General features: G+C 44.3%; 1 protein-coding gene across 33 annotated transcripts in view; it reads right to left on the minus strand.

Moving 5' to 3' along the window:
• MAPK8IP3 (mitogen-activated protein kinase 8 interacting protein 3) overlaps nt 1–26287 on the minus strand; it is a 75968-nt gene that overhangs the window by 42375 nt on the left and 7306 nt on the right. For 16 of the 33 annotated variants that reach the window (XM_074599263.1, XM_074599259.1, XM_074599253.1 and 13 more), the window contains exons 2-6: nt 9935–10055; nt 9084–9154; nt 8237–8328; nt 5304–5327; nt 1625–1769 (exon numbers count right to left, since the gene is read on the minus strand). In XM_074599263.1, coding sequence (XP_074455364.1) covers nt 1625–1769; nt 5304–5327; nt 8237–8328; nt 9084–9154; nt 9935–10055 — 453 coding nt within the window. The remainder of the gene's footprint in view (nt 1–1624; nt 1770–5303; nt 5328–8236; nt 8329–9083; nt 9155–9934; nt 10056–26287) is intronic. The other 17 variants (XM_074599260.1, XM_074599266.1, XM_074599256.1 and 14 more) reach the window with 7 other exon arrangements.

The following is a 26287-nucleotide window of genomic DNA, read 5'->3' on the forward strand; positions in this document are numbered from 1 at the left end:
CTTGCAGCAGTGTTGTATTGGCACAGCACTAGTCTGGAAAAACACATCTTTATTTCCACCATCTTTAATTACATTTTTGCACTGTGGCATTGCTATTCCCTAACTCCAGGCAAAGCTCTCCAGAAATGACTGTAGGACCTGACTGGCATTCTGCAAGTTGCTACCTCTCCCAAACTTCTGTGCTTCCATTGTTCCAAGAACAGTCTCCATCCTATCTAAAGATCTTGGGTTTGGATTTCCAACTCTCGTGATGGCAGAGGGTTGATGAAGTGCTAAGGTCTGTGCTGTGCCAGGCCTGACTACTTTACAAAGTTAGTGTTAAAAAACCGATGTTGCTTCTTTGTTTTCTGCATAGATTTTTAATTTCTCTAAATTTCTTGTGCTACGCACCAAGGAGGCCACTCCTGCAGAGTCCCTCAGGCCACAGTACCATTAATGTAATCTGGAGACAACACAGAATGGGTATAACAAGAAGTTGGGTTTTTTCTTTCTTTGCTTCTTTTCCTTCTCTTTGCCTTTACTACCTCAATGTATTTTACAGGATTAGTGATTTACAACTTCTCAAAAGGAGACCAGTCCTTAGCTGTGACATATGAAACACCTGATGTTCCACAAATTCCAGGCAGAGAGAAAGTAAAGTTTATCAGACACTTCTAGAGCAGACCAGAAGTTCTGTGAGATACTGATGGACATACCATCGGCCATGCTGGGCAGATGCACCAGGCTGGCTCTCAGGCCTGTCACCATGAATTTGTGCAACATCACTCAAAGAGAGGAATTTAGTGGGATCCTGAGCACAAAGACTTTGAGAAGTCTTCAGGTACAGCACACGGGAAACTTGGGTCACCATGTGTAGTTTAAACTGTACATAACTGCAGCGAGACATCAGGGTCTTTGGGCTCAGGCCAGTCTCCGAAAGCCAGAGCAGAGCACCACAAGCAACAGGCAGAACCACGCAGCTGCTTCAGTGCAGTTGCAATGCTGTGAGGTTTTTCACAAGCCCCAGTGCAGAAGGCAGCACATTGAAGGTGACAAGTATTGAAGTAGACAATGCAAGTCTGGAGCAATGACTAGACATATGAGGAACTGAAGACCTTTAAGCACAGTGCAAGACTTGGGCATCTAGAGAGGATTAGGAGCCCTTTTTACTGAAGACAGGAAGGCCAGAGCAGCAATCAGTCAAAAAGGACAAACACTGGAGAGCAAGCGCAATCCAACACCTGGTCCCAGCAGAGGTGCAAAACCACTGCTCTTATGAAGGGGGAGAGAGGGGACAGGTTCCACCATTTCTCCCAAATAAGCTATAAAAGGTGAAGGATTTATCTTCCCTAAATCCCTAATGGCCTCCCCATGCATTCCTCTTAACTTGGGGCCAGCCAAATAAAGGAGATTATCACCGAGACAAGAAGCATGAGGAGCTGTGTCAAACCCCTCCTGCGCCATACGCCAGATCTGCAAAAGAATATCCTCCCACCTACGGCACAGCTACCAAGGGAGCAGATGCACAGCAGGGAGAGGCTGCAAAGGGTTATGGACACAGATTGGTCTCCATCTTAATGAAAACGCGGGATGTTATTGACAGTGGGAGAGTGGGAAACCCTTTCTCCGTGATGATCTATAAAACCTTGTAGCTGGAGTTGGACTGCAGCTGGCCGAGGTCACTCAGGTGCCAGTGGTCCAGTGTTGGGACGATCTTGGCCCCTATCTGCCCACGTACCATGCCATCCGCGAGGGGGAAGACATTCAGAGAGTTAGGACGTTCCTTCCTGCTAAACAGAGAAACAGAGAGAGAAGGGAAACCAATCCGTTAGCCGTTTACAAGGTTCTTACAGAAAAGAAACAGCACGCTAGACTATGTGAAATATTAAGTCACTAGAAATTGAATTGCACTCCTTCCCCTCACGTAGCAGCTGTATGAACTCCCGCACTTCCACGGTGTTGTCTATGGACCCATGATGTCTACTACTAGAGCCATACCTCTTCCTGGGGAGGCTCTAAGAGGGAGGATGGGGTCAAGCGACCACAACAGGCACGACTGACTTCTCCATCAGTATTTGGGGGGAATGTAAAAGTGCAGGGAATCATCAGCCAATTTAAGTCAGGGTATCTTCTGAGAAACAAAGGCACTACTGTGGGAAGACGAGCCACAGCAAACAACTCTCACGGCAAAAACCCAAAGCTCCCATAAATTCTAGAGACGTCATCACTGGGTCGGAAAAGAGGCTTTTAAGTAAGAGTCATCTACATGGCACTTCTGTACATTCCACCCCAAATTTGGTTAGCTCCAACAGCAGAAATCAGAGGTTTTTGGATCATTTCCAGTACTAAACAAGAAAAAGAATACTTGTAACTCTCTGATCCCCTCTCTCCATATTACAACGCACACAAAATTCAGAAATTAAACAAAGGTATAAATGAATGCATCATTCGTATTGGTGAAAAAACATGTAATTACAGACATCTGCCATCTTATTTCTGGCAATTGCAGGTGACTAGCTAGCTGTGGGTTTGATTCTGAATATAAAAGCTGGCACAGGTTTTGAGACCAAGTTCCAGTGGGAGAAAATCTAGAGCAAGCGGCGGAGGTGGAAAAGGCTGCAGTGGCATGCCGAAACTGGCAACTGCTTCCTGCTAAAGAAGCAAGCCTGCAGGGCTTCTGAAGGGCTTGCACACACATCCATTTAGGGGATAACCTCAGCAGCCCCTACCAGCTGGACTCCAGTGGCCCTGCAGAGACAAACCGAGCTGATCCTCTGTGTGACAGGCACCCACGGAGGGCTTCCATGATGGTACTTCACCTACTGCTATGTGGGGTTTCCGCTTATTGGTGTGGGGAGTGATGAAATCCACCCTTCTGTACACCAGTATTTAATAACAGTAGACCTTCATGTGCCTTTTTTTAATGATTGCCAGCACTGGTCTGATGACCAGGCTAGGCAACCATCACAATCACCTCCTCCGTGATCGTGGGTGAAATGACTACAGCAGGACCCAAGGGCCCCCGGGAGGTATGCAAACACACTAACGCAGGAGGTGGCACACGAAGCAGCTCATTTATGGAAGAAGGAGGTGGAGTTGTTTACCATGTTTATGGAGAGACCCAAAATGCCCAACCTTCCCATTCTCAGCACTGCGCAGCCAACACAGCGTGCCGCACTGCTGCGTCAGTGCCTTCTGCTGAGGAATAATCGTGTGCGATGGCCTGTCTTGGGAGAAGCAGAAGGGGTAGAAAGGTGTTTCCAGTGTGGCCCAGCAAGGAGATTTGGGATGCACTTTTCCTAAGAATCTGCAGTAAAATTCTCTCCTGAAGTTCCCGAAGACTCATATGTGGAAGTTTCACTGACAAATCCTCTTACAAAGGCAGCAGGTAACTGGATTTTAGAGGAAAATAGATCATTGACACAACCTGATTAACCCGACTTTCTTTTCTAGAGAAGACGCAATTATCTTTCAATGGATTCAAAACCAGATTCATATATAATAGGGATTATCAGTTTCCTTGTAGCCTTTCCACTCTAAAGGCATCTTTGGTGCTTGTTACTTTAAAATATTAACTATCACTGACATTTTATAGAAAACTTCCACGGCTGTTTGCCTAAATACTCATTTATGACCTCTATGCTGCCATTTACGCCTGCTCCTAAGAGGTCATGATGCCAGAGTACATTTACCTCTCTTCATCCTACTGCTATCATCCAAGACCATGAAGGTTTCTAACAGCCGTGTTTTAAGTTTCTAAATAACATACCAGGGAAATTTTTCCCCTAATGTGAAACCTTCATCCTGGCACTGTACTGATCTAAAAGCCACAAAAAGTACAGTTGGTTATGTATAAGAGATTGTGAAGAGATTCAAAACTAGATATTAGAACTTTATGCCACAAAGATGAAAAATTACGACTTTTACAGTTAAACAAATAACTCAAGAGTCCCAAACAGTCTGCCTTTAGAAGAATCATTCTTTTCAGGGAGGGGGGCGGGAAAATTAGGCCATTTTTTGAGCTGCTTTAACCATTAGTTTGGTATCTTTCCTCTTCTTCAGGTTAGAATGATGGTCTTAAGGAAATCATCCTTCACAGGTGTATGTAGCTGGAGCAATTTTCCTATAACTGAAACACTCCTTGCAAAACAAGTGGTGCAGTCAGAACATCTAACAACATGCCAAAATATAAACGCTTTTGTGACTATGCTGGGATGGCCTGACGGAACTCACTGGCCGCACTGAGAAATATGAGCCATCCCAAACACATGCTGATAGACATTAAATTTTACTTCCTCTTTAGGTAATCTCTATCAGATTTCTTTTCAGAACTCATAGGTTATTTCTATGCTCATATACCAACACACGCACATTTAAAACGCAAGGAGATACTGCACACCGCTGAATGTACAGGGAACGTATGAACTTCACAGCCCCTGCTGAACAGAGAACAGAGGTACAAAGTACCCGGAGCATCAGAAGCTGTAGGATCTTCAGGAAAGGATTGTAACGTAGACTGTTAGGGAATCTCCTTGCTGAGCTTCTTTGGAAACACCTTCCAGACTCTTCTGAACCTCTCAGGGAAGGGGAAAGAGCAAACGCCATGCAAGAGCTAACTTCAGCTTTGCCGTCCTGGGTTGAGCACCAGTCTTTGAAGAGGAGGGTCTACATTTTGAGTGCTGGAGTAACCTTCATATACCCAATTCTTTCCAGTACAGGGTGACTCTGAGCACTTGGTTAGTTCTACCTTGCGTTACAAGGTAAATGGTAAACTCCTCAATAAAGGTTTCCAGGGGCCAAAACCTGGGATCAGGATGCTCTACAAGTACCACCCTAAAGCTTACAAAACATAACAAAACTACGATTTGTTTGCCAGCATTTAAGAACTGCTCTCTTCCGCAGGCTCCAGGCATAGAACTCACTGCCCAGCCCAAAGTCAGAAGTGCCTTTGAAGAGCTGCCAACAGTGACATGCATTTTCTGCCCCACTCAGAAAATATGCATGCCTTGTACTCTACAGTAAAATAAGGGAGAAAAGACAACTTTTTAAAACATTCTGGGACGTAAAGTGTAAACGTCCAATCACAGATCCTGGTTTGGGACGTAATTTCTGCGTTTGAGTACACAAGCTGGTTCTTCATGTGTTCTCCCAGCAGCCTGGTGGCCCCCTCCGCCTCACCCGAATGCGCAACTCTAACGCGGGTGCCAGGAGACAAGGAGGGCAGACATGCTAGTACTGTACATTCCCAGCATCACACTGTTGCCACCCAACAGCAACCTCCAAAACTAGGATTAACAAAGTTAAGATGCAGCAATAGGATTTACCTTTTCCTCCATGACTGGCGATGACTGCAGTGACAAACATAACAGCCAAAACAGAGCAGAAACCGCACAAAAAGCGAGACAAAAAAACAACCATTAGAGAGCAAAGTCATGCAAACATGCAGCTCTACAACAGATAGGGGGTACGCATGCACTGTAATCCACACCAGGTGGAAGCGTGCACCGTACCCATTCCCCCTCTTGGATGGCGGTCGATACACCCCCCACACACACCCCAACAGTTCTTGCACAAACTCCTCCCAAGTGACAGGCAAACCTCCTCCTTGTACTTATGGTCTTATGCAAATACGTGCCCCTGTGCAGTCTGACACACCCCAGCACATCCACAGATGAAAATAAATAAATGCACTCAAATTTGTGTGACAGGCCGTGAGAAAATATGCCTGTGTCCCCTCCCCCATACCCCGGTGCACACCAGTGCACCAAGATACACAAGCGCTGGTGTTCACCCCCACCCAGCTGTGCGGAGACACGAAAACGCACGTCTGTCCCAAGGGCTTGTGCACAAGCATATACGAACACAGAGCTACACACACACGCACACAGCGCAAAGCTTGAAATGAAGGAGAAAGTCTCGTTTCCCACTGGTGGTTCCTACAAATTCAGATCGTACCCCATCAGGGGCTTTCGTACACATCCAGTGTTTCTCTTTTTTTTTTTTATCTCCAAGGAGACTAGCAATATGCCACACTTAAAAGGGTCAAGGACTAATTTCTCTAATATGGAGAGGCAATTCTTGATGAAAATTTTGCCCTTCGTGCCAGAGAATGGCAGTCCTGCAGACAACCGTTAACACTCTTCACTGTGCATCTTTTTCACAGAGCGATAACATAAAACCACAGTTAATCTTAGCTTACTTGAAAGTGAGGGAAGGAAAAGCTCATTAAAATCAATTTCTACCATGCAGTCCAAGTCCAATTTGGCAGGTGCATATATGAAGCACCCTACGAAAGAGGGAGGCCCTAAGCATGCTTTTGCCTTATGGTACTTTTATATTTTACTGTATAAGTCCTTCCACAGATATATTCTTATTTATACAAGGCTAAGAGGGAAGGGAAGCCAGCCTAGCACACTTATCCCATTTCAGCTGTAACACTAGGATCAGACCATGTTCTGGGACCTCACTGTGGACTTCCAGACTGCAAGGGGGAGAGAAGAAGGAGAAAAACAGCCTGATAAGGGAGATTTTACGAATGGAAGAACAGCTACAAACTACGGGTTCTTTTACACCTTATCTTCTCTTCCTTTCTGCGTTCCTCATGCCTGTCTCTTTTGCCTGGGAAGGCTGCCATCCATCTTTTGATTTATTTTTTTTCCCCCAATAGATTTTTATATTTTACACAATCCAATTGCAGCCAGACTACAAACACTGTATTCTGCAATTATTTTTATTCTGCTCATCCACTCACTGTTGTGAGACTGATTTACTGTTTTGCAGGTAAAAGAGCACAGAGTTAACTCCCTCAACAGAACCCGCTCAACAACTACAACAGCCTTTAGTTACTCCTCTCTAGAAGAAATACTGTATGGTGTTCTTTTCGGAAAGGACTATTTGACTATCAGAAGAGGAAAGGCAAATAGTCCCCCTTCATTCACATATAGTTATGTCTTTCCTTCCTTTATGTAAGGCTGTGGTAGCCTTAAAATGAGAGTATAAAAATCTTATCAACTGATTCAGAATAAAGGATCTTTCTTTGAGACACCAGTAGCTTCCAGCTGCAAGTTATTCTTGTAGCCAAGGCTACCGAAGTATCTTCAGTTATTATGAGAGGTAATGAAATAGCAAATAGGCAGTATTGGAAAAAATTCTCCACCGAGAGGGTGCTCAAGCACTGGAACAAGCTCCCCAGGGAAGTGGTCATGCCTCCGAGCCTGTCAGTGTTCAAGAAGCGCTTGGACAACGCTCTAGATATACGGTTTAACTTTGAGGTTGCCCTGTGTGCGGTTGGGAGTTGGACTCGACTCGACAATCCCCATGGGCCCCCTTCCAGATGAGGATATTGTAGGACTCTAAGGCTACAGGGAATCTGGCAGGAATCCCAGGGTAGTTACCAAAGTTTATGAAGATTCACATCTTTTTACTACTGCCTTTCCATCCTTCAAGCCTCTTCCATTGACAAGGTGGGGTTGGGTTTCTTTTTCTCTCCCTTTTTCTGTTTTACAACACCCAGTCAAAACTTTGGCAATTTGAATTCAGACTCTTCCAGAGCAGTCCAGTACAGCACCAGGGAGCCACAGCAGACAGACAGTATTATGTGTCCTATGCCAAGACCTGAAATTTCCTTTCTGTCACAATTTTTGTGCTTCAAATTCGTTCTAAGACTACAAAAGACTTCTTCCACGTACTGAACTTCTTTCCTACCACTGCCTTCTCTAAGCAAAGGCTGGTTCTTACTGGTTTGGTGCTCCAAAAACAGGGTCGGGAGGAGAGAAAAGAACCAAATTTCTTGGGTGTAAGTACATCTATTGGATGACTGACTTACAGAAAGCTTCCCTTGAAGGAACAGGGCAAAAAAAAAATCCTGTAACGGCTAACACATTTAATGGCTACGGTTTTGCTGGCTATCACGCATACAAACACATACACACACAAGCAAACACTTCATTTGACACCTCCATCCATTTTATGGATAGACATTCTACATGCTACCTGAGGATACAAATGTATTTTTCCAGAGGCCCCCTATCAATAGCAGCGTGACAAAGCCTAAGCTTTGTAACAGAACACAAAGGTCCTCATTGTCAAGCCTTAGAAAATGTACCCACAGCTCACCCACAACCCATTACAAAAAAGCTTCAACTACAATCCATGCCACAGGGAAAGATCCTGCTTCTGGTTTCTCTCTCTCAAATACCCGTGCTCAGTTTGTAAGTTCTCACACAGCATATGTGACATGGAGAGGCCCTGGCCCTACCTTCTCCCAGGCAGACTCCCCTCCGTTTGATTATTTGCCCCAACCTGCTGCATCTTGGACCGCTCAATGTGTTCCACGTAGGTCTGGATCATCTGTGAGGAGAGAAAAATCCATAAGCCAAACAGAGGAAAAGACTCAATTTCTGCTTTTGTTTGATCTTCTCCAGGATTCATTTCCAATTCCCTTTCTTTTTTTGTGCGTTCCCTTGTCTTTGCTCGTTTTCTAAGCTGATGATGTAAGTGAATGGACTAATCTGACAGAAAATCTGTCAGTAAATTGTGTCAGAAATTACTTAAACTCAATCTCATAACGTAAGAGTAATGAAAGATCATATCCAAGAATAACACGAAATGTCTCCTGGAGGCTCACTGGCAGTCGGAGATGAGGTAGTGTGGCACTGTTCACAGAATCACAGAACAGTTGAGGTTGGAAGGAGCTTCCTGGGGTCCATCGGGTCCAACGTCCCTGCTCAAACAGGGTTACCTAGAGTAGGTTGCCCAGGACCATGTCCAGGTGGCTTTTGAGTATCTCCAAGGATGGAGACTCCACCATGTCTCTAGGCAACTTGCGCCAGTGCTTGTCATCCTCACAGTAAAGAAGTTTTTACTCATGTTCAGAGGCAGCCTTCTGCGTTCCAGTTTGTGCCAGTTGCCTCTGGTCTTGTTACTGGGCACCTCTGAAAACAGTCTGGCTCCATCCTCTTTATACTCTCCATTCAGGTATTTCCGATATTCCCAAAGCTCAGAAGTTCTAGTCATCACTAGTATTGTAAAGCTGAATTCTTTGACATGACTTCACGTATAGGCTAAGAGTTTGTTTATTTCGAAATAATGAGATGACATCCTACCTCTGTGTGACGCTGATGTAGAGCATTATACTCTTTCTTCATTTCTGATTCACGTTCCTCCAGTCTTGAAACTACCAAGGGAAGATTCCAACCATCAGCTAACACACATCAGCTCTCAAAAGAAACTAGAAGTCTCAAAGCATATTTTGTTAGAAATTAAATTATATCTACCGAACAAAACAAACAGAAAAAGAATAATGCACATTGTGGGATCTGGTCTTCATTCCAAACTCAATTCATGGGTACTCCATGTTCCCGATACGAGCAGGACAAATAGGGCAATAAGACCACAGAAGCAGAGTTCTTCAGCAGTAGCCTGGTGCCCCCTAAGTGTCCTCGTTCGACAAGAATTTAAATTTTCCTCTGGGGTGGGTGCCTCTGGCTATTTGAGGAGCAGGAGTACTGGACAAAACACCAATGAATTCTGAGGGAAACCTCAGCCAACAAAACACGGCTGCATGTGTTAAGGAAGTATTTGTAAAAATAAATAAGTAAGTAAACAAACAAATAAATGTGTAAGTTTATATGAGAAAAAAAATGGGAGGTTCTATTCAGGGAAAAGAGAAACTGGAAAGCAGGTTCCAAAGCTTCACCAATGGCCCAAATCTTGCATCTGGAGAGACAGCATGCCCCACACAACAGAAGCAATGAAGTCTCTACTAAGTTAATGTGGATACACCCCATCCTTTAAAAGGGTCAGAATTTTATACCAAAGTAAGGCATAACCAGACATTTCAGGCTTTTTGTAAATTACATTAAAACAAACAAAAAAGTATGAAAAAAATTTTTAAAGTAGCAGTATATGTGTGTGGAAGGCAAAGTGTATAATCATGGTGTACAACTTTGCTTACTCTGATCTGCATAGTTTTTGGTCTTCAGCTCCAGCTGTCGAGTCTGAAATTCAAGGTGTTCCACTTGGATTTGTAATTCTTTCTTCTCCTGCTCCAGTGCATCTTCAAACTCTATAAACTTCTGAATAGGGAAGAAGCAGAGAAGGAGGCACGGATGAGCAATAAATGTAAAACGTGTTCGCCTTATATGACTTTTCCTCTCCTCACAAAGAAAGAAATATTGAGAGAATATAAATTACAAAACAGGAAATAAGAATGTTTAAGAACTGTAATTACTACAATAGCATTTAATCAAGCTGAAGACTATTTTACATGAGAAAGTATTAGCTATGTTTGGCGTATAATTAATAGATAAACTATGGTCCAACATGAGTTATGTAAACCAGTGCAACTCTATCATCTTCAGCAACGTTGTTCTTCCTTATGCCAGGCTTAATTTTGATTCCCATTGATTTGATGTCAATGAAGACAAATTCTGTTTCTATGGTCACATACATATGACAAATACATACGTCGGAAACCTTCAGGCCAGTTCTTCTATTTGTGCCGTTTTAAAAAGCTTCCCCTGGAATTCATGCGGTGGGTAAGTTTTGGAAAAACACGCAAGTCTTGTGGAAAACATATCCACACCATTGGGCAGCTGAGAGCAACCTCTGCACCCGGAGATGGTGACCTGCCCCGGCAGCAAACCCAAAAAGGGTTCTGTGGCACACGGGAGCCGAGGGAAGGAGGAGAGTCTCGCAGCAGAATTTAACAAATCTACACCTAAAAAGAAAAAGCTCGGGTAGGTGTTCTCGGCAAAGAAGGGAGGGAGCCGATTGCTCTCATTAGCAACAACAAAGTGGCAGCTGTGCACATAGCAGCGGCGCCTCCTGCATGGAGCATTGGGCTGAAGAAAAGATTTTTACAGATATACTCATTTCACAATTAAAACACAACAGAAAAATACCTGATTTCAGGTTATTATTTCTGTAAAATGTCACTTTTAACCCAGGAGCTTTAGCCATGTGCTGCACTGGACACCAGCACATGCAGCAAAGAAAATTAAAATGTGTGAAACACTCAATTTAGCTCCATTGGAGTGAATTACACATTACTCTTGGTAACAGCTGTAGTCACAGTTGCTTTCATTACATATTTAAACTAAGAACAGGGCCGCTGGAAAGCGAATAACACCTTCCAGTCTCTGAGTACACCTAAGCAAGGTCCTGTGCTATACGTGGTCACGACAGCTCTCCTGCACAAAACACTACTGCACACCCATAGGCAATAATGACCCACAATCCGTACTTCTGGACTCAGAAACTGAGCGGTTCTAACAACAGCTCTGACACAAACTCGTGGAAAAATCCGTGAGGCTCAGAAAACATTTGCTCTGTTAACCACATACATCCTCTCCGCAGCAAACCAGGCATAAAGCGCAGTCCCACCACGCTTCCAACGGCGTAGGGCGCTAAAGCTATCTCATTAGCTTCAGAACAATCCCGGCCTTACAAACCCAAAATTTCGAGTCTTGTTACATTACTCCTGAACAGCTACATCCAAGGAAGCTAAACCAGAGTTGTCTGCACCAAACAGCCCAGTAATTAAAACACAAACCCATCAGCTGAGCGGCAAGAGCACGACTGGGGCTGGGAGCAGCCCTGGATTCAGAGCTGCAGAGGATGAGCACGACCAGGAAATAAAGCCGAGGGCTTTAATCTACCTTTAAGATGTTTATGAACAAGAGGAGCCCACAGGAGGTAACACGAGGCTATGAGGAGCTCACGAGGATGCTCTGCTCCTGGCCCTGCCTCTCCTCTTCTCCGTCTGATCACGAAACGCTCCTTAGGTCGAGCTCTAACAGATTCCCCAGCACACACACATTCTCTGGATGAAATTTCAAAAAGTATGGACACTGGAAAAGCAAAGCCTGCTCTCACCCTCCTCTGCACTCTGCACGGGGGAAAGGGTTGCTCTCTGCAAATAATGCCACCCAAGGGGGCATGGCAATTTTAATTAAACAAAGTCAAGCCTCATTGTACTCTAAAAGAGACAGACTCTACTGAAAATTATTTTTGGATAAGATTTCCAGGGAAATGAATGCATTTAAATGCGCAATAAGATTATTTTATGAAATTCTGCACGTGAAACAATACACACAGTATTTGACTGCATTCTCAGGATAAGCCCTGTGCACGTTTCCTATGACTTTTAGGAGAATAATTAGCAGTGACACCGGAGCCATCGTTGTGTTTGTGAACTGAATCTTCTCTCTATAGATGACTGAAAGGCTACATCATTTATTATTCTTGCAGACTTTTAAAACTGTTCAGTAAATTCATCTGAACAATGAGTCAGTTTTCATTCCTACATACCTGTATTTATAGAAACAATCAAGAGCATTTTAGCCACGTCTTATTTTCCTGCACTCTGTGTTCCGCAGTGCCTTTAATCTTTAACTGGGCTTTTAACTTTCTTTTCCTTCCTGCCCGAATTTATTGCAAGAAGGGTTTTTTTCCCCTTACGGTAGTTTTTCACCACTATTTTCTAGAAATACCAGAAATGCCAGTACCTTTCTTCTACTATAAAGGAGTCATCTCAGGCTAAACATTTACTTTTCAATTAAATTTTAAGACGGTACAAGGTTTCAGACTTTTAAGTAAGCATTTTTTCTCTGAGATGTCAATTAAACATTGAAATCGCTCACAAATATCCAGCAATCTATTTTATGGATTTTGAGAAATTTATAAAGCAATTCACTTTGTAAATTTTCAGATTTATTCTTAAAACATTTTCCAGAACGGCAATGTAATTTCAGAATGTGTAAAAAGACAAAAGAAGAAAAAAAATCCTACCCGACCCAGCTACACTGAGCAACAGACCTAGAGAAGCAGCAGTTTAACTTGCTCCGCTTGGAGGACTGATGGAAGCCACGCCAACAAAAGAGCTATTTTCCTACTTATAATCTCCATCTCCTCGCAGGGTTTTGCTGGAACCACTCTGTGCTAAAGCTCTATTGATGAACCCTTTTAATTACAGCCAAGGGCTAAATCCCCATCACATCACACTGGCTCAGCTTTCACCACCCTCTTGGCTCAAGATGCCCTCCTGCTCCCAGTTCTCCATACGAGAGCGTGCTGCCCAGGCCAGGCAGGGATGAGGTTTTTAGCAGGAATAAAAATGAATGGACTTCACGGAAAACAGTCGCAGATTTCTCGACAGTAAATTAGGAAGCAAAAGAAGGTACAAGCCCAATTTTATTCCCAGTATGTAGGTCATCTTTAATAGGATTGCTGGATTTGCTACTGCTGTTTTGGTTTAATTCAGAGGAAAGTGATTGAAAGATTAAGTCTTCTGCAAATACGGCTCAGTCATCTTATTCAGTCCTGTCTACTTTGCAACCTCAAAGTAATCAAAGAAACAGAAAACTAGAAATCAATTAACCATTTGGAGGAGAAAGAGACGTGGAGACAACAACATTAAAAATTAATATTACCCTAAGTATCTCGGTGAAGAGCAGCATTTCAGATAAAGGTATTGCAGTATATCCTGTCCCATCTGCCGGAGAGATCGAACGATGATATTTGCGCGCAGGCACCTAGGGGCTCTCTACTCTCCCTGCCCTGAAGCACCTTGTACCTGCTCCTGCATCAGAAGCCACCTCACCTGAGGTTCTCCCTGGGCATCAGAAGGTCCGAAGGGCCGAGAGCAGGACAAGTCCCAGATCCAGAGAGGAGTGAACGGCCACTCCTGCAGGATGAGGAGGAGAGGTTTCGCTGCCAGGGCGGTGCCCGAGGAAGGCAGGCTCCTGACTGAGGAGCCGGCTTAGCACACACTGTCACTGCGGCTCACCCTTTGTGGTACGAGCGAGCTCTCATCAGGGTATTCAGGCAGGCTTTATTTTCTTGCCAATAAGCCAGCAGCAGACATTTCATACAGCATCTGGGGAAGACCCTTACTAGGCACTAAAAGCAGCAGAGACTGACATGGCCTTGCTCAGGAACCTGAGCACATCCACAAGCACAACAAAGCGGTGCCAGCAGTTTGGGGCAAACAGGCACTTCAGGCACATTTGTATTACTCTTGTGAGCAACAGCATCCATAGGCAGAGACAGCAGAGGCAGCACTTTGTCTACCACAGGATGCTGGGCAAGGTCCTCAAGCGGCGGCTCGTGGACCATGGCTCGTATGCGGCTGTGGAGGCCCGGCCGAGCAGCAGCGCCCGGGCTGGCCGCCGTCTCTCCCTGCCCTAACTCAACCTGCCAGGCACATCCCATACCGCATGGTGCTCTGCGCTGACCCTTCCCTTCCCATGCTGCTAACAAACTCATACCAGGGCAGGAGAAACAGCGAACACAAACTGAATAAAGTATTTTATTATTTTTTTTAATTTTTTTATTAACCAGACTCACAGAGGCACAAAACCAAGCCCACGTTATTGAGTGAATGCAGCTCAGTACATAAACATCCATAGGCATTTCACATTTCCCTTTTTTTTTTTTCCTGGGGACAGGGTACAATCCTGGCCCTACTGAAGCTGCAGGAATGTTCTCAGTAATTCGAACAGGACCCAGATTTCATCCCGACCTTTTAAACTTCCTAAAAATTAACAGGCAGAGGGGACACTAACTTGAAAGTCACCTTCCCACCTGAACGTTTTCTGTCTGTAATATTTACAAAAAGCACCAAAACAGCTGTAATAGAAAAAGAATCCTTCCGGTTTACTCTTGTTTCTTCTGTTTCTCATCTAAGTTTGTGCACAGCCCATCCTATCTAAATCCTGCAGTTTGATGTGCAAAGATGAAGTTCCACATCTCTGTGGGTGCTAACTAAAATCAGCAAGCCTTCACAATGGAAAAGAATATTCACATGAATCAAATTCATACTTCTGGCCTCGGAAATAGTATAAATTCCAATGCCTTACTGAAAGCAGATATTACTCTTGCTTCATTATAAACTTAAGATTTAACAGGGTAAGAGTGAGCCAAAAGAAAAACCAACAAAAAAAACCAAACAAACCAAGCTCCAACAGCATAGCTTAAAATGCCCAGGGTACTAAGTTTAAAAACTGAAATGCAAATTTGCTGACTGCATTCTTTCACTTTAGTGCTGCCAAGAGGCAAAAAAAAAAAACAAAACCCCAACCTACAGTGCTGGGAAAGAATCCCAGGCTCAACTCGACGCTCTGGGCTGCCCTTGAAGGCAGGTGCTGCAACTGATTTTCTCTGATGTCTCTGCATGGAGCTCAATTCAGACCCACACCTCAGTGATTTCACAGCTCCCAGCTCCACCTTTATGGACACGTAACAAAAACATTTAGTAAACAGAAGTAAAAAGGACCAGATTAATTCCACTGATGGCTAAGAAAAAGTACTCTTTTTTTTTTTTTTTTTGATCCCACTATGACAAAGTGGATGGTGGACTGGAAGAAGAAACAGCCCACGCTCCCAGTAGTTCTTAATAGCGAGGCTGACACAGTGGTTAATATTTCTACTATTTTTTATTATTTTAACTAATTTTTCCAGAGCCCCTACACTTGCTTTCAAAGAATAATTTCTGAATATGAACAGTTACAGTTAAACAGTTAATAACCTCACTGATCTAAGAAAACGAGTATGAAACTGCTACATATAAAATTAGTCACATGGATGTTTTTCTGCTAGCCTCTATCCCCAGATTTCAAGCAGGATAACTGGTCTGTAACAACTCAGGATTATGACAAACAATGGCTCACACACTGCTCTTTACAGGAAAAATATCTAGCATAAAATCATCTTAAGGCAAGAGAATGAGCATTCCTCTGCAAAGCAGTGGCACGATGCAGATCGCTTGGCTTCCTGCGTTACTGCCTTTTGCAAAGGAAGAGGATGACTAAAAATAGTAGCATATAATCAGAAATCATCACATCACACCAGTGATAAACCAAGCAGAGAGCCAGAGATGCACATCTATGCAGAGATCTCACTACGTGGCCTTAATCTGTGGTGACTGGCAGTGTGTGCAATGGTGACGCGTGCCAAAGGCAGTGTGGGGGTCAGTCAGGCCGGGCCCCTCGCCCCCATGCTGGCAGGAGACAGTGGCAGTGCCCCGGGTATGAAGGCAGCCTGCATGAGGAAGCGAGGAATGCCCACCTGGCAGGGCATCCGCTGGTGAAGCGGGAAGGGCTCTTCCTCGCCGAGATCGCCGCAGCCGCAGGGAGCCCCCAGGCGAGGGGGCGGTGCTGGCTGGGGGTAACCGCACAGCTTCCCGGCGGCACCTCCTCGGGCTGGCAATTTAGGGAGTTGCGTGAACAGTATCTTGTCTTAGGAAGCCGTGACGAAGAAATAGATTGGCTCCTGGCTATTTAAATCTGAGCTGTTCAAAACCAAGTCTCCAGTCCCATGATGAGGCCTGCCGCTGATGAGTTTTACATGCTACTCAAGGTGAAGACTTCATTCCATGCTCTTAACAGGAGCCATTTCCCTCAACGGCAACTTTGGGAAGAGAGATTACTTCCTTACAAAGCACATGTCTACCAGGTAGTGTTTGACACTCAAATCATCAAGTCACACTTTCTTATTTGGAGCTCCTGCACAGGCAATAGCCACAGTGGGATACCAACAATGCCTGAGCTTCAGCAACAGACTGTTAAATTCAGAAAAAGGATCCTTAAATTAAGCCAATTCTCAGAATTACAGTGGTCATCAGTGAAATGGTTCCTCGGGAAATAACTTCCATTTCAATGGTTGATATCAAGGTAATTCTGCTTCTCACTTTATAAGCCAGCCTGCATTGATGCAGCTACTTTTCAGAAGAGCACTAGAGAGCTGTGTAAAAATAAACAGTTAAAAATCTCAAACTATGAAAAGATGTTCATATTTTTATCCCTACAGGCATTTTATGTAAATTTTATATTCAGCAAAGCTGAAGTAGAAGGTTAAAGAATTGACTCTTGTCTACCTTACATCAACGTTAACTTCCACTGCACGAAAACATTCCTTGTTTCTACCAAGAAGAGAGGCAGCGCAGACATATTTAGTGTTTCCCTTGTGAAAACAAGGGTTTTTGCAAATATTTAAAGCTGCTCTCCCTCACTGGCCTCAACAGTTGAAACATACCCTCGCACAAATAGAAAAATACGGCCGCCAGCCCACACAGTGATAAAAGCATACCTGAGTTTCCAACGTGCTGTATCTAACATCACATGAATTTTAGAAACGCATTGGCTCCCTGAGAGCAGAGTTTCACTAACAGGTAAAAAGGGACTCCTTGCATTTCACCTGATAATCACTCATGTCCGCTCTCCAATGCTTCCAGCTGACAGATCCACGGGTTTGAGGGTGACCCGAGCAATGCTCACCCTTTCTCCTGGAAAGCCCTTGCCTTCAGGAGACCCTTCTCCTGGTGACCCAGGTCAATCTCAGCCACAGCACCTAAAGAGTGAACCCCGGATCCCCTTGCAGTATGCTCCCCAGTTTTCCCCCGGATGCTCCCCAGCGGTATCGATGTGCAGTGAAATCCCAATACATCTGCAATCACATAAAAGAGACCCCAAACAGCAACTGTGCCACAAGAAAACGTGCAATCAGTAAGTGTAAATTCTAATAATAGCCCACACCCTCTCCAGCTCAGAAGGATCTTAGTTACCACAAACAAGAAGTTCCTACCTCAAGTATTCATTTTATAAGACCTAGTTCAAAAGACCAACTGTAACACTCCCACAAGCGTGCTGACAAACAGCACACAGTCCACAAGCTGAGAAGACATTCAGCTGCAACTGTGAAATGAAGCAATCCACAATTTAAAACCCCTGACTACACCACACTTCTTAAAACTCACAGATAATTAATTGACCATCTCAAATTTCATGCTTGTTCAAAATCTCAACCTGTGCTTATCACGAAACTCAGCAAATCACAGCTGTGTTCTCCACTGTCTCTTGTTCTACTCTGCATGGGTTCCTCAGTTCTGGCGTGTTCGGTAATGATTGCATCAGTCACCGTTGCGATAGCTGTAACAAAAATTCTTACATTTTCATTGCAGAGCTTGGTCTGAAGCTCAAACCATATTCACAACACAACTTATGTTACACATCGGGCTTGGGCCAGGAGGTGTTTTATATTAGGAATGCATGATTGTATTAGTAATTCTATATTGAATACTTAAGATCCATTACAAGATGCCTACACATAAATATGTACTTAATATGGAAAAATAAGTATCAGCCTTCCTTGGCTGAGGTCTGTGACCGGAAATAAAGGTGACAATGAATAAGGCCATTTATTAGTAGAATGGCCAAAACATCCTAAAAGAGAAAAACTCCATCCTCCTCCTTACCATTTTTTCTGACACATTATAATCCCATTTTAACTGTATTCTTAATTTAGTTTTTAGAATTTATTAGTCCAGAAGGACACAGAGTACAGTTTTGTGATGGAAAGATGCTCCGAGCTGTGCCCTGCGTCTGAATCTTTGCTATCCTCTTCAAAGACAAATGCACTCCTGAAGGAACATTTCCATCTCCATAAAAGCATACAACCTTCTAGTGAACGAACATCTCCTTTACATCTGCAGAGCTTGGAGATAAAGATTTTTTTTCCCATTGCCAACTTCAATTAGTCAGAAAGACATCTTTTATCTGCGAGATACTCTATAGTCATAGATTGGTCGTTGAATGCCTTCCGTGAAAGAAATGTATTTTTGGTTGATTTATGCAAAGATTACCATCTACTACGTTCCTGTTCCAAGGGACCTGAGCCTTTTTTCAAAGGAAGATCCCTTTTCTCTTAAGATGCTCTCTGTGAAGTAGGCCTGGTGCTACAGCACAGCCAGGAGAGGTAGACGGGACCTTCCCACACCCTCGACCCTGCTCCAGCTCTGCCGGAGACACAGAGTTCGAGTTCGCGCATCCTGCCACTCACATCTCTCGGTGGGACTAACGACATGCTTGCTTGGGACAGCAGATGTGGTGGAGGAAAGGCGTGCACAAAGAAGGGATGGGCTGCCAGCAGAGTTCTTCTCAAAACCGCCTTGAGAACAGCCTTGTTTCGTATTTCCATCAGGAAGCATGGCCAACAAGGAAGGAGGAGCAACTGTGAAGATGACACAAGACCAGAAGGTGCCATCAGCACTAAAGAGAGCCAGACTATCACAGAGGAAGAACTGGATGACGCTGGAGACCAGAGCAATATTGGGACTGAACAGCACACGACTGCGAGGGCCTGCACACAGGGACAGCCATTTTTGCTGTGATGAGGAAGGTCAAGAGGAAGGAGCTGACGACAAAATGATTAGTTAACCAGGTCCCATGGTGACGTGCTCTGGGCCAGATACAACTGCAGCGTGAGGAGGGCAGAGAGGAGACGGACACGCTGCTGCCTCCTGCCGCTCCACGTCACACAGACTGCAAAGGAGTGCATGGACCATGCTAACAAAACTGGCAGCCCTCAGGTAAATCTTATTACTGGGACTTTGGAAAAGGCAATGTGACACTGGGACACTCCCAGGAGAGCATTCACGCCACCGTACAATGCACTGGTAAGATGTACCTGGAAAACCACCCATTACTCCTCCTACCTCTCAGGGGACCCAAGCATCGGATGCAGCCAAGTGTTACTCAAGGAAGAAGGGGATGAGGGAATCTGTAAAACAAGACCAGGCTGGCCAGGTGACACACAGGCACCTCCATGCTAGTGGGACATGCAGCACAGGCCAGCTCACCCGTCTTCTTCGGGGGGGGAACAGAAAGCTTGGCTCCAACACCTAGCAAACTAAGACCAAGATAGGACCAGCCCAGTTTCCATTAACACAGCAAAGACACAAATATTTGATAGAGGGAAAACTTACCAATAGTAAAGGACAACACTGGCACAAGAACAAACCAGTAAAACCAGGCCACAAAAAAAAACCCCAAAACAAAAAAAAAACCTCCTACTCCACTGCACTTTAGAACATTACCTTTCAAAAAAGCAGAGGCAGGAGATTTAACTAATGGTTTTAAGACAAAAGCATGATATATTTATGAAAGGGATTATATAACTCCATTGCCTGCAATACCAAGGGACGGGACGTGCTGACTCAGGAAGTCCCTTCCAGTGTTACTGTCCTAAGTTTTTTAATTAAGAGTGGGTGTCTCTCTAAGAATGCTAGAGGTGAAACAGTTCCAGAGTTGGTGCAAAAATTACCATGCGGTAAGAAGTCTCTTGGGATCAAGTCCAGAGTAACTCAAACCAAGACAGTCCCCAGCACTATAACCAGACATACTATAGCTACAGACATACTTAATACCATCAGTACTTTATATTTGTGCGTGTGTATAGACATATAGCAATAGACCATTCAGTATTAAAACAAGAGGTTGAGTGGATGCTGAACACCCGTCATGTCATCACATGCTGCCTCCACACCCGGCTTTACTACGAAAGCTGGGCACTTGCACCGAGGCATTCTCAGTAAAATACTAGTTTAAGATAACCTTCCTTATTTCAAGAGTGTAGATGTTCATTTTCTCCCAAATCACAGAGATCATCATACCACAAGTGCACCCAACAACTGCTATCCAAACTCTTGCCTCCCTGTTTTTTCTTTCTTTCTAAATGTTTTCATGTATGACACTGCGTCATTGAAATCGGAGTTTTCTGCTTCCTGCACAGCTTAGCACAAGCCTCCACTCAGAGAGATAAAAGATACCAATGCACTGTTTTTAAACACTGAACAGAAACAGAGCATGGATAACAATGGATAATGAAACAAATATTAATGGAACAAAGACAGGGAAAAAAATCAAAATTACACAGCCTAGTAATGAAAACTTTTCTTCCTTTGTGAAGACTAAAATGTATGTATTGCTGTATCTGGAATTATGGCACAAATCAGGTGGCAATTCTCATCCAACTCAGGCTACACACTACAAAAGCCACCCAGCCGAAGGAACAAAAAGGAAAGAAAGCAGGGAGGTGAGACTAAGGTGGGTAAAATGTAGGCAGTGTTTCAAATAACTAGAATTACACAGATGCTGCAATTGCATTTAATGCTGGTACAAAAGGTGGCTGTCATGAAAAATTGTGTTAAATCACCTGAGAGGTGCTTAAATCATTATTTTACAGATTTAAAAAACTGTAACAAAGTGAGTAGAAGATTTGCCAAAGACCACCGTGCCAGTGAGCAGCAGAGCTGCCATCAAGACTCCAGCAGAACAGGCAGCAGGCCGGTGGGAAGGGTGAGGTGCGCTGCCTGCCCCCACGGCAGGGCCCCAAGATAGGGGTACGGCCCCCGCTGAAGCCACAGCCACCACGGAAGAAATGAAGCTGCCAGCCATCACCAGACGGACAACCCCAACACCGCGGCCGTGATCAGCATGGCAGCTGATGGAGCCTGTAACGTCCCTGAAGCTCAATGTGTGGCACGTGTTCTGCTGGAGCAGGACCTCCAGAGAGAGGACAATTAGTAAAACCAGAGGCTCCCTGCTGCCAGGCCACCACAGGCTCCATCTTCCCCACGCAGATCCAGAGGCACCGCGCTGGGAAGCCCCTTTGAAGCAGACTTCTCCAGTCACATTCGTAAGTAGAGGAGATTTCTGGAGGCAGACGGCACCTAGTACAGGTATATGCACATCAATGGATAAAAATAACATTTTAACTTCAATTGCACGTTCTTTTAAACATAAATGCTCAGAGACTGATTGTGAAAGTAGAGTAGTATCTGTCGGAACACTGTTATGTTCAAATCACAAATGAAAAAGTATTATCTCTCTAAAAAAGTCTTTCACCATTTTCTAATAACATGAAAACACAGTAAGAAGTATGACTAATATAATTTCTTAAGCATATGTGCGTAAATACCGTATCTCCTTATTTTATATAGAGAGAGCGCCAAATTGCATTGAACCAGTGAGAAACAACTTGTCTTTAAAAGACATTTTGGGCTTGGAATTTAACCCTCTCACTAGAGCTAAGACTACTTTATTTCCTAGTGGAGCTTCAGATGAGCTTTATAACTAGATTTCAGAAGGTCAAATTTAGACCATGTAGAGAAAGACATCCGAAATACTCCATTATACCCAATATAAATCAGTGGACATATCACTAACAAAAAAAAAAAAATCCATTCTATGGGCTTCTGGCGAGAATATTGAAACTTAGCAACAAAAAATGTAGAGAAATGGGAAGGCAGCCCCAGACAGAGGCAGTCAATTAATGCCATCATCACCATGAAATATAAAACTCCTTAAGATTTAGTAAGAAAAATGCTACTTAATGTCTCAGTTACTTGAAAATCTCTCAGCTCTGAAAACACTCACTCTGATTTTACCTCTGATACTCTGAAACACAATCTATACAGGTTGCTTAAGTAACGCTGGAGGAAAACACGTGCACCAAAATAAATGTTGAGAGCACCAGATTCCTCTCGATTTTACCACCACGGGCGGCTCTACAACAAATACCACCAACTCTGCCTACCCACCTACCCACTCTGACCTAGAGAGGTCCTGAATACAGACACCTGCCTTCCCAGCTGCAGCTCTAAAACAACCCAGTATATGAGATGTGCCACGCTCAGTAACCAGCCAATTTCACCGTCTTCTAGTCCTGCGCGCGCAGACATGCACGTCTGCACACACCACACGCCTCTTGCCTTACTCCCCTTTTCCATTTGCTGCGACACACTGAATTCTTTAAACACGTGTCCCCATGGGCCCACTGTCTGCAAGACACAATGTATTTTACAATTATTAACAACTAAATAAGAAAATAGAGAATTCTGATTTTAGCTCAACCAAAACACATATTTGGATTATTTTCCAAAGCTACCATTGATTGGTGAAAGAAAACTGTAAAACATTCTGAAATTACACCTCTCCCCACAGTGGGAAGGTACTTCTCCATAACCGAGTTCTTCTAAATGTGTTGTATATCATATTGTATAGTTCTTCCAAATGTGCTGTTCATAAATGTGCTGCACACGAGCCCTTTCGGTCTTTTTTCAAGCACAGAATCCCAGAATCAAAAATTTCAGACAGACTCTGAAAAAAGAGGGCAAAAAGCTAACTTGCCGCTGGGCCGTACACCTTGAAAATACCTAATCATTAACAGATCTGTTAATTTTCCTGTTTTAAATTTGGATTTACCATTACTACGTACAATTACCTTTTGGGAGAAACTTGGCACGCGTCCGACAAGAAAACCTTTCCACAAAACACTGCAGATGGAAGGACAGGCAAGCCTGTTTCGATGCTGTTAGGTTGCCTCCCCGCTCCAGGGGAACGAGCAGATCTGCTCTAGCACTCAGAGGCAACTGACGTTCGTGCCACAAAGTGGAATGGCTGAGGCCACGCGGGATGGCCAAGCCCCAGGAGAATGGGAGAGAAAAACGAGCCTGACCCTGTTTTTGTCAGACTCAGTCGAGCATCGCATTCTGTCTTGAGCAGGTCCCTTCAAATGAGGGCACTGGGAGAGAAGGCCACAATCAGTGGAGACCAGGTCACCATCCAGCTCAGGAGCAACAGGTCCAGTGCTTCCCATTGAGACCTCAACTACAGCAATCTGTCCTGGAAAGCAAGACACAGCTCCAAGGACATCATTCTGGACATCCTGCAGCCCAACAGACTGCAAAGCGAACTGCAGACAAAGAGAATACCACACCCGATGCATAAATTTTGAAGGCTGACCACATCCGTGAAGAAAAGAAGGGATTTTCTACCACAAAATGCAGAAGAATTGCAGTGTTTGTGATGGCCTATGCGTGGCATTCCTGGACGTGCACATTAGCTGTCAATCTTGCCAACATCCATGTGCAACCTCAGAATAGTGGTCTACCTACGTGAAAGACTGGACTAGAACTGACGTCCGCGCTGACTGAGAAGCAGAGAGATGAAATGGCAGCCCTGCACACATCTGCTGGCCCTCACACAGCACTCACACAGTCAGGGTGAGACAGGCTGAGCCTATGAGGCTCGCACGCACAACGTGATGTAAGTGGCTGAGTACCATGGTGCAGTGTCCTGGAAATGCCAAGCAGAATCCCACTGGGAATGGCAGGGGAGGGTCCAGTGTGCTGCTCAGACATCACTTCACCACCTGAGGTCAATGCAGAGCAGCCACCGCCTGGCCAGCACTGGCCACGGGAGCTCCAGGACTGTGCAGGAGGACTATGCAGGAGGAGGTAAGAACAGGAACGGAGCAGCTCCTCTCACCTGGGACACCCCACACTTCCTCCTCAGCAGCATGAAAGGATCTAGCCTGCTACAACTTGTCGGAGGCACCATGACAACCGACGATGAGAGAGATGTGTGCCATCTTCCAATGATGATAGAGATGTGTGCCATCTTCATCCTCCCCAGTGGGCAAGAGGAAGAACGAAGGTGCCAGGGTGCCTGTGCTAGATGAAAGATTGCATCATTCTCAGAGAAGTGAAGACTGGCTAGGGATTTTTCTGGAAACTTCAGTCATGACATTAAATTCACCTGCAATGGTAATAAGTCTGAACCTTCCCAGACATCCTTGGCTTTTCTGTTACAATTCTACCTCCTGAAACCCCAACACGAAGTTCTGCCTTCAGATGCCTAACACATCCCAACAACATGATCGAAAAATCCACCTGCAGAGCCGTAAAGAGAAAGTGAGCAGGAAGCAGCCTGTTTCATTTCATCAGGGGAAAGCGCCTCATCAAAGCCCGCTTGGGGTTTACAATTTGACTTACGTGGGTAAACCTGTTAAGGGGAAACCTGGCGACAACCCCAGATCATCATCACAACTAAAATCCAGAATATTATCGTGAATTGCTCTTCAAATAAAGCTCATCGCGCTCTCTAAGATTAATTTCAAAGGTAATTTTTAATAAAACACACTGATATTTATGAATATTAGTAAGTGCCATAAGCTTGAGTGACATAAAGAGGATTTGTATGAAGGATCTGTGTTTGGATATAGGGGTTTTTTTTCGTCCCAGATCAGCAAGAATAAAGTAAGGTTACGAGATGGCAAGGACTGATGGGCAGGCACTACATTTGGAAAGCCTGATTGCTCATAAAGTGACAGAAATACATATCATATGGTCAGTTTCTACTGCCTGTCACAAATCGATTTTGTTAGCTTTCTTTAATAACACTTGTAAGACTCTCCAAATTCATTTAATCTGATCAGTGTTGACTCCATACCATTTATTAGAAAAATTCAGAATGACTAATCAAGCGTTTTTAGCAAGTGGCTTTCCAGCAACTGTTTGTCCTATAACAACATCTCTAATACACTAAAAAAATCCATATTTTTTACATTAAAAAAAAAAGCATTCCACACACAAACTTTTTATGGGGAGAAGTCAAAAAACAGAGGGAAGGACAAGCTGCTCTGCATTTGTAAGAGCATTTTTTCCTCTGACTAACCCCAAAGCGTTACGTCTTGTATTTTAGCTCTTAGACGGCAGTTGATCCACTTGGTACTCCTCCATCAGACCAGCTTGGCTTCTCAGCAGCAGGATACTTGTCTCTCCTGCACCTCAAAACCAGTGCTGACTAGGCCACCCGCGAGATAGATCCTGTGGGATACGAGATCCCAGGAACAGCCCAGCACATTCTGCATCTTTCAGGACACCACGCTGCTGCCAGCCTGGGTTTCATCCGCGCCATCGCCCTCGCTCCGCAACCCTATTGCGTGCTGACTCGCCTCAGGAGTGATGCACAAAGAAGGAAGCAAATCTAAAAAGGCAGACTGCCATCATACTAAAATCATACCGTGGAGCGGGAGGAGAGTGGCTGCTGCTCTTAAACCTCTGCAGACAGTCCCTTCCCCGGTGTCGCGTTGGCAGGGGTAGGGGCAGGGCAGGAACCCATCCAGAGCAGCAGCAAACCCTCCTTCTGCTTGCAGAGCCAGCTCTCGTCCCTCACATCTGAGTGGAGAAAAGGCACCATTTCATTATTTCCCAGCAAATGCCCCTACTTCACCTTCAGGGGAAGGAAAGAATTCTTTCTATCGCTGTTTGCATTAACATTGATCCTAGCCCTGCATCAGGAGACACGCACCGGGATGTTATACCTTTGGCTTACAATCCTATTTAGTTTTATTGCTACCATTTTTTGTAAGGAAAGGCATGTTCAGAATCCAAAGATTACCATCCTTCACACGGTGGATGTGCTGATCATAGGCCAAAGCAGTGACGAGGCTGTCACTCTTGGTAAGGATGGCTAGTAAGTTTACCATTTCAGAAGGAAAAGAGAAAATTAGAACTGTTATAACTAACACTGCCTACTTAGATAGGAATTTGAAACCCAGGGGCCTCCAGAAACATTTTTTGTTGTTGCTTACTTTTTAAATATGTGGAGTTAATGTTATTATCTTCAGTTGCCGAGTTTTAATTATAATCTGCAACACTGTGATCAATTCTGAATCACGTTCAACT

The sequence above is a fragment of the Larus michahellis genome, chromosome 8 (genome assembly GCF_964199755.1).
Source record: "Larus michahellis chromosome 8, bLarMic1.1, whole genome shotgun sequence".
In the NCBI taxonomy this organism is placed as follows: domain Eukaryota; kingdom Metazoa; phylum Chordata; class Aves; order Charadriiformes; family Laridae; genus Larus; species Larus michahellis.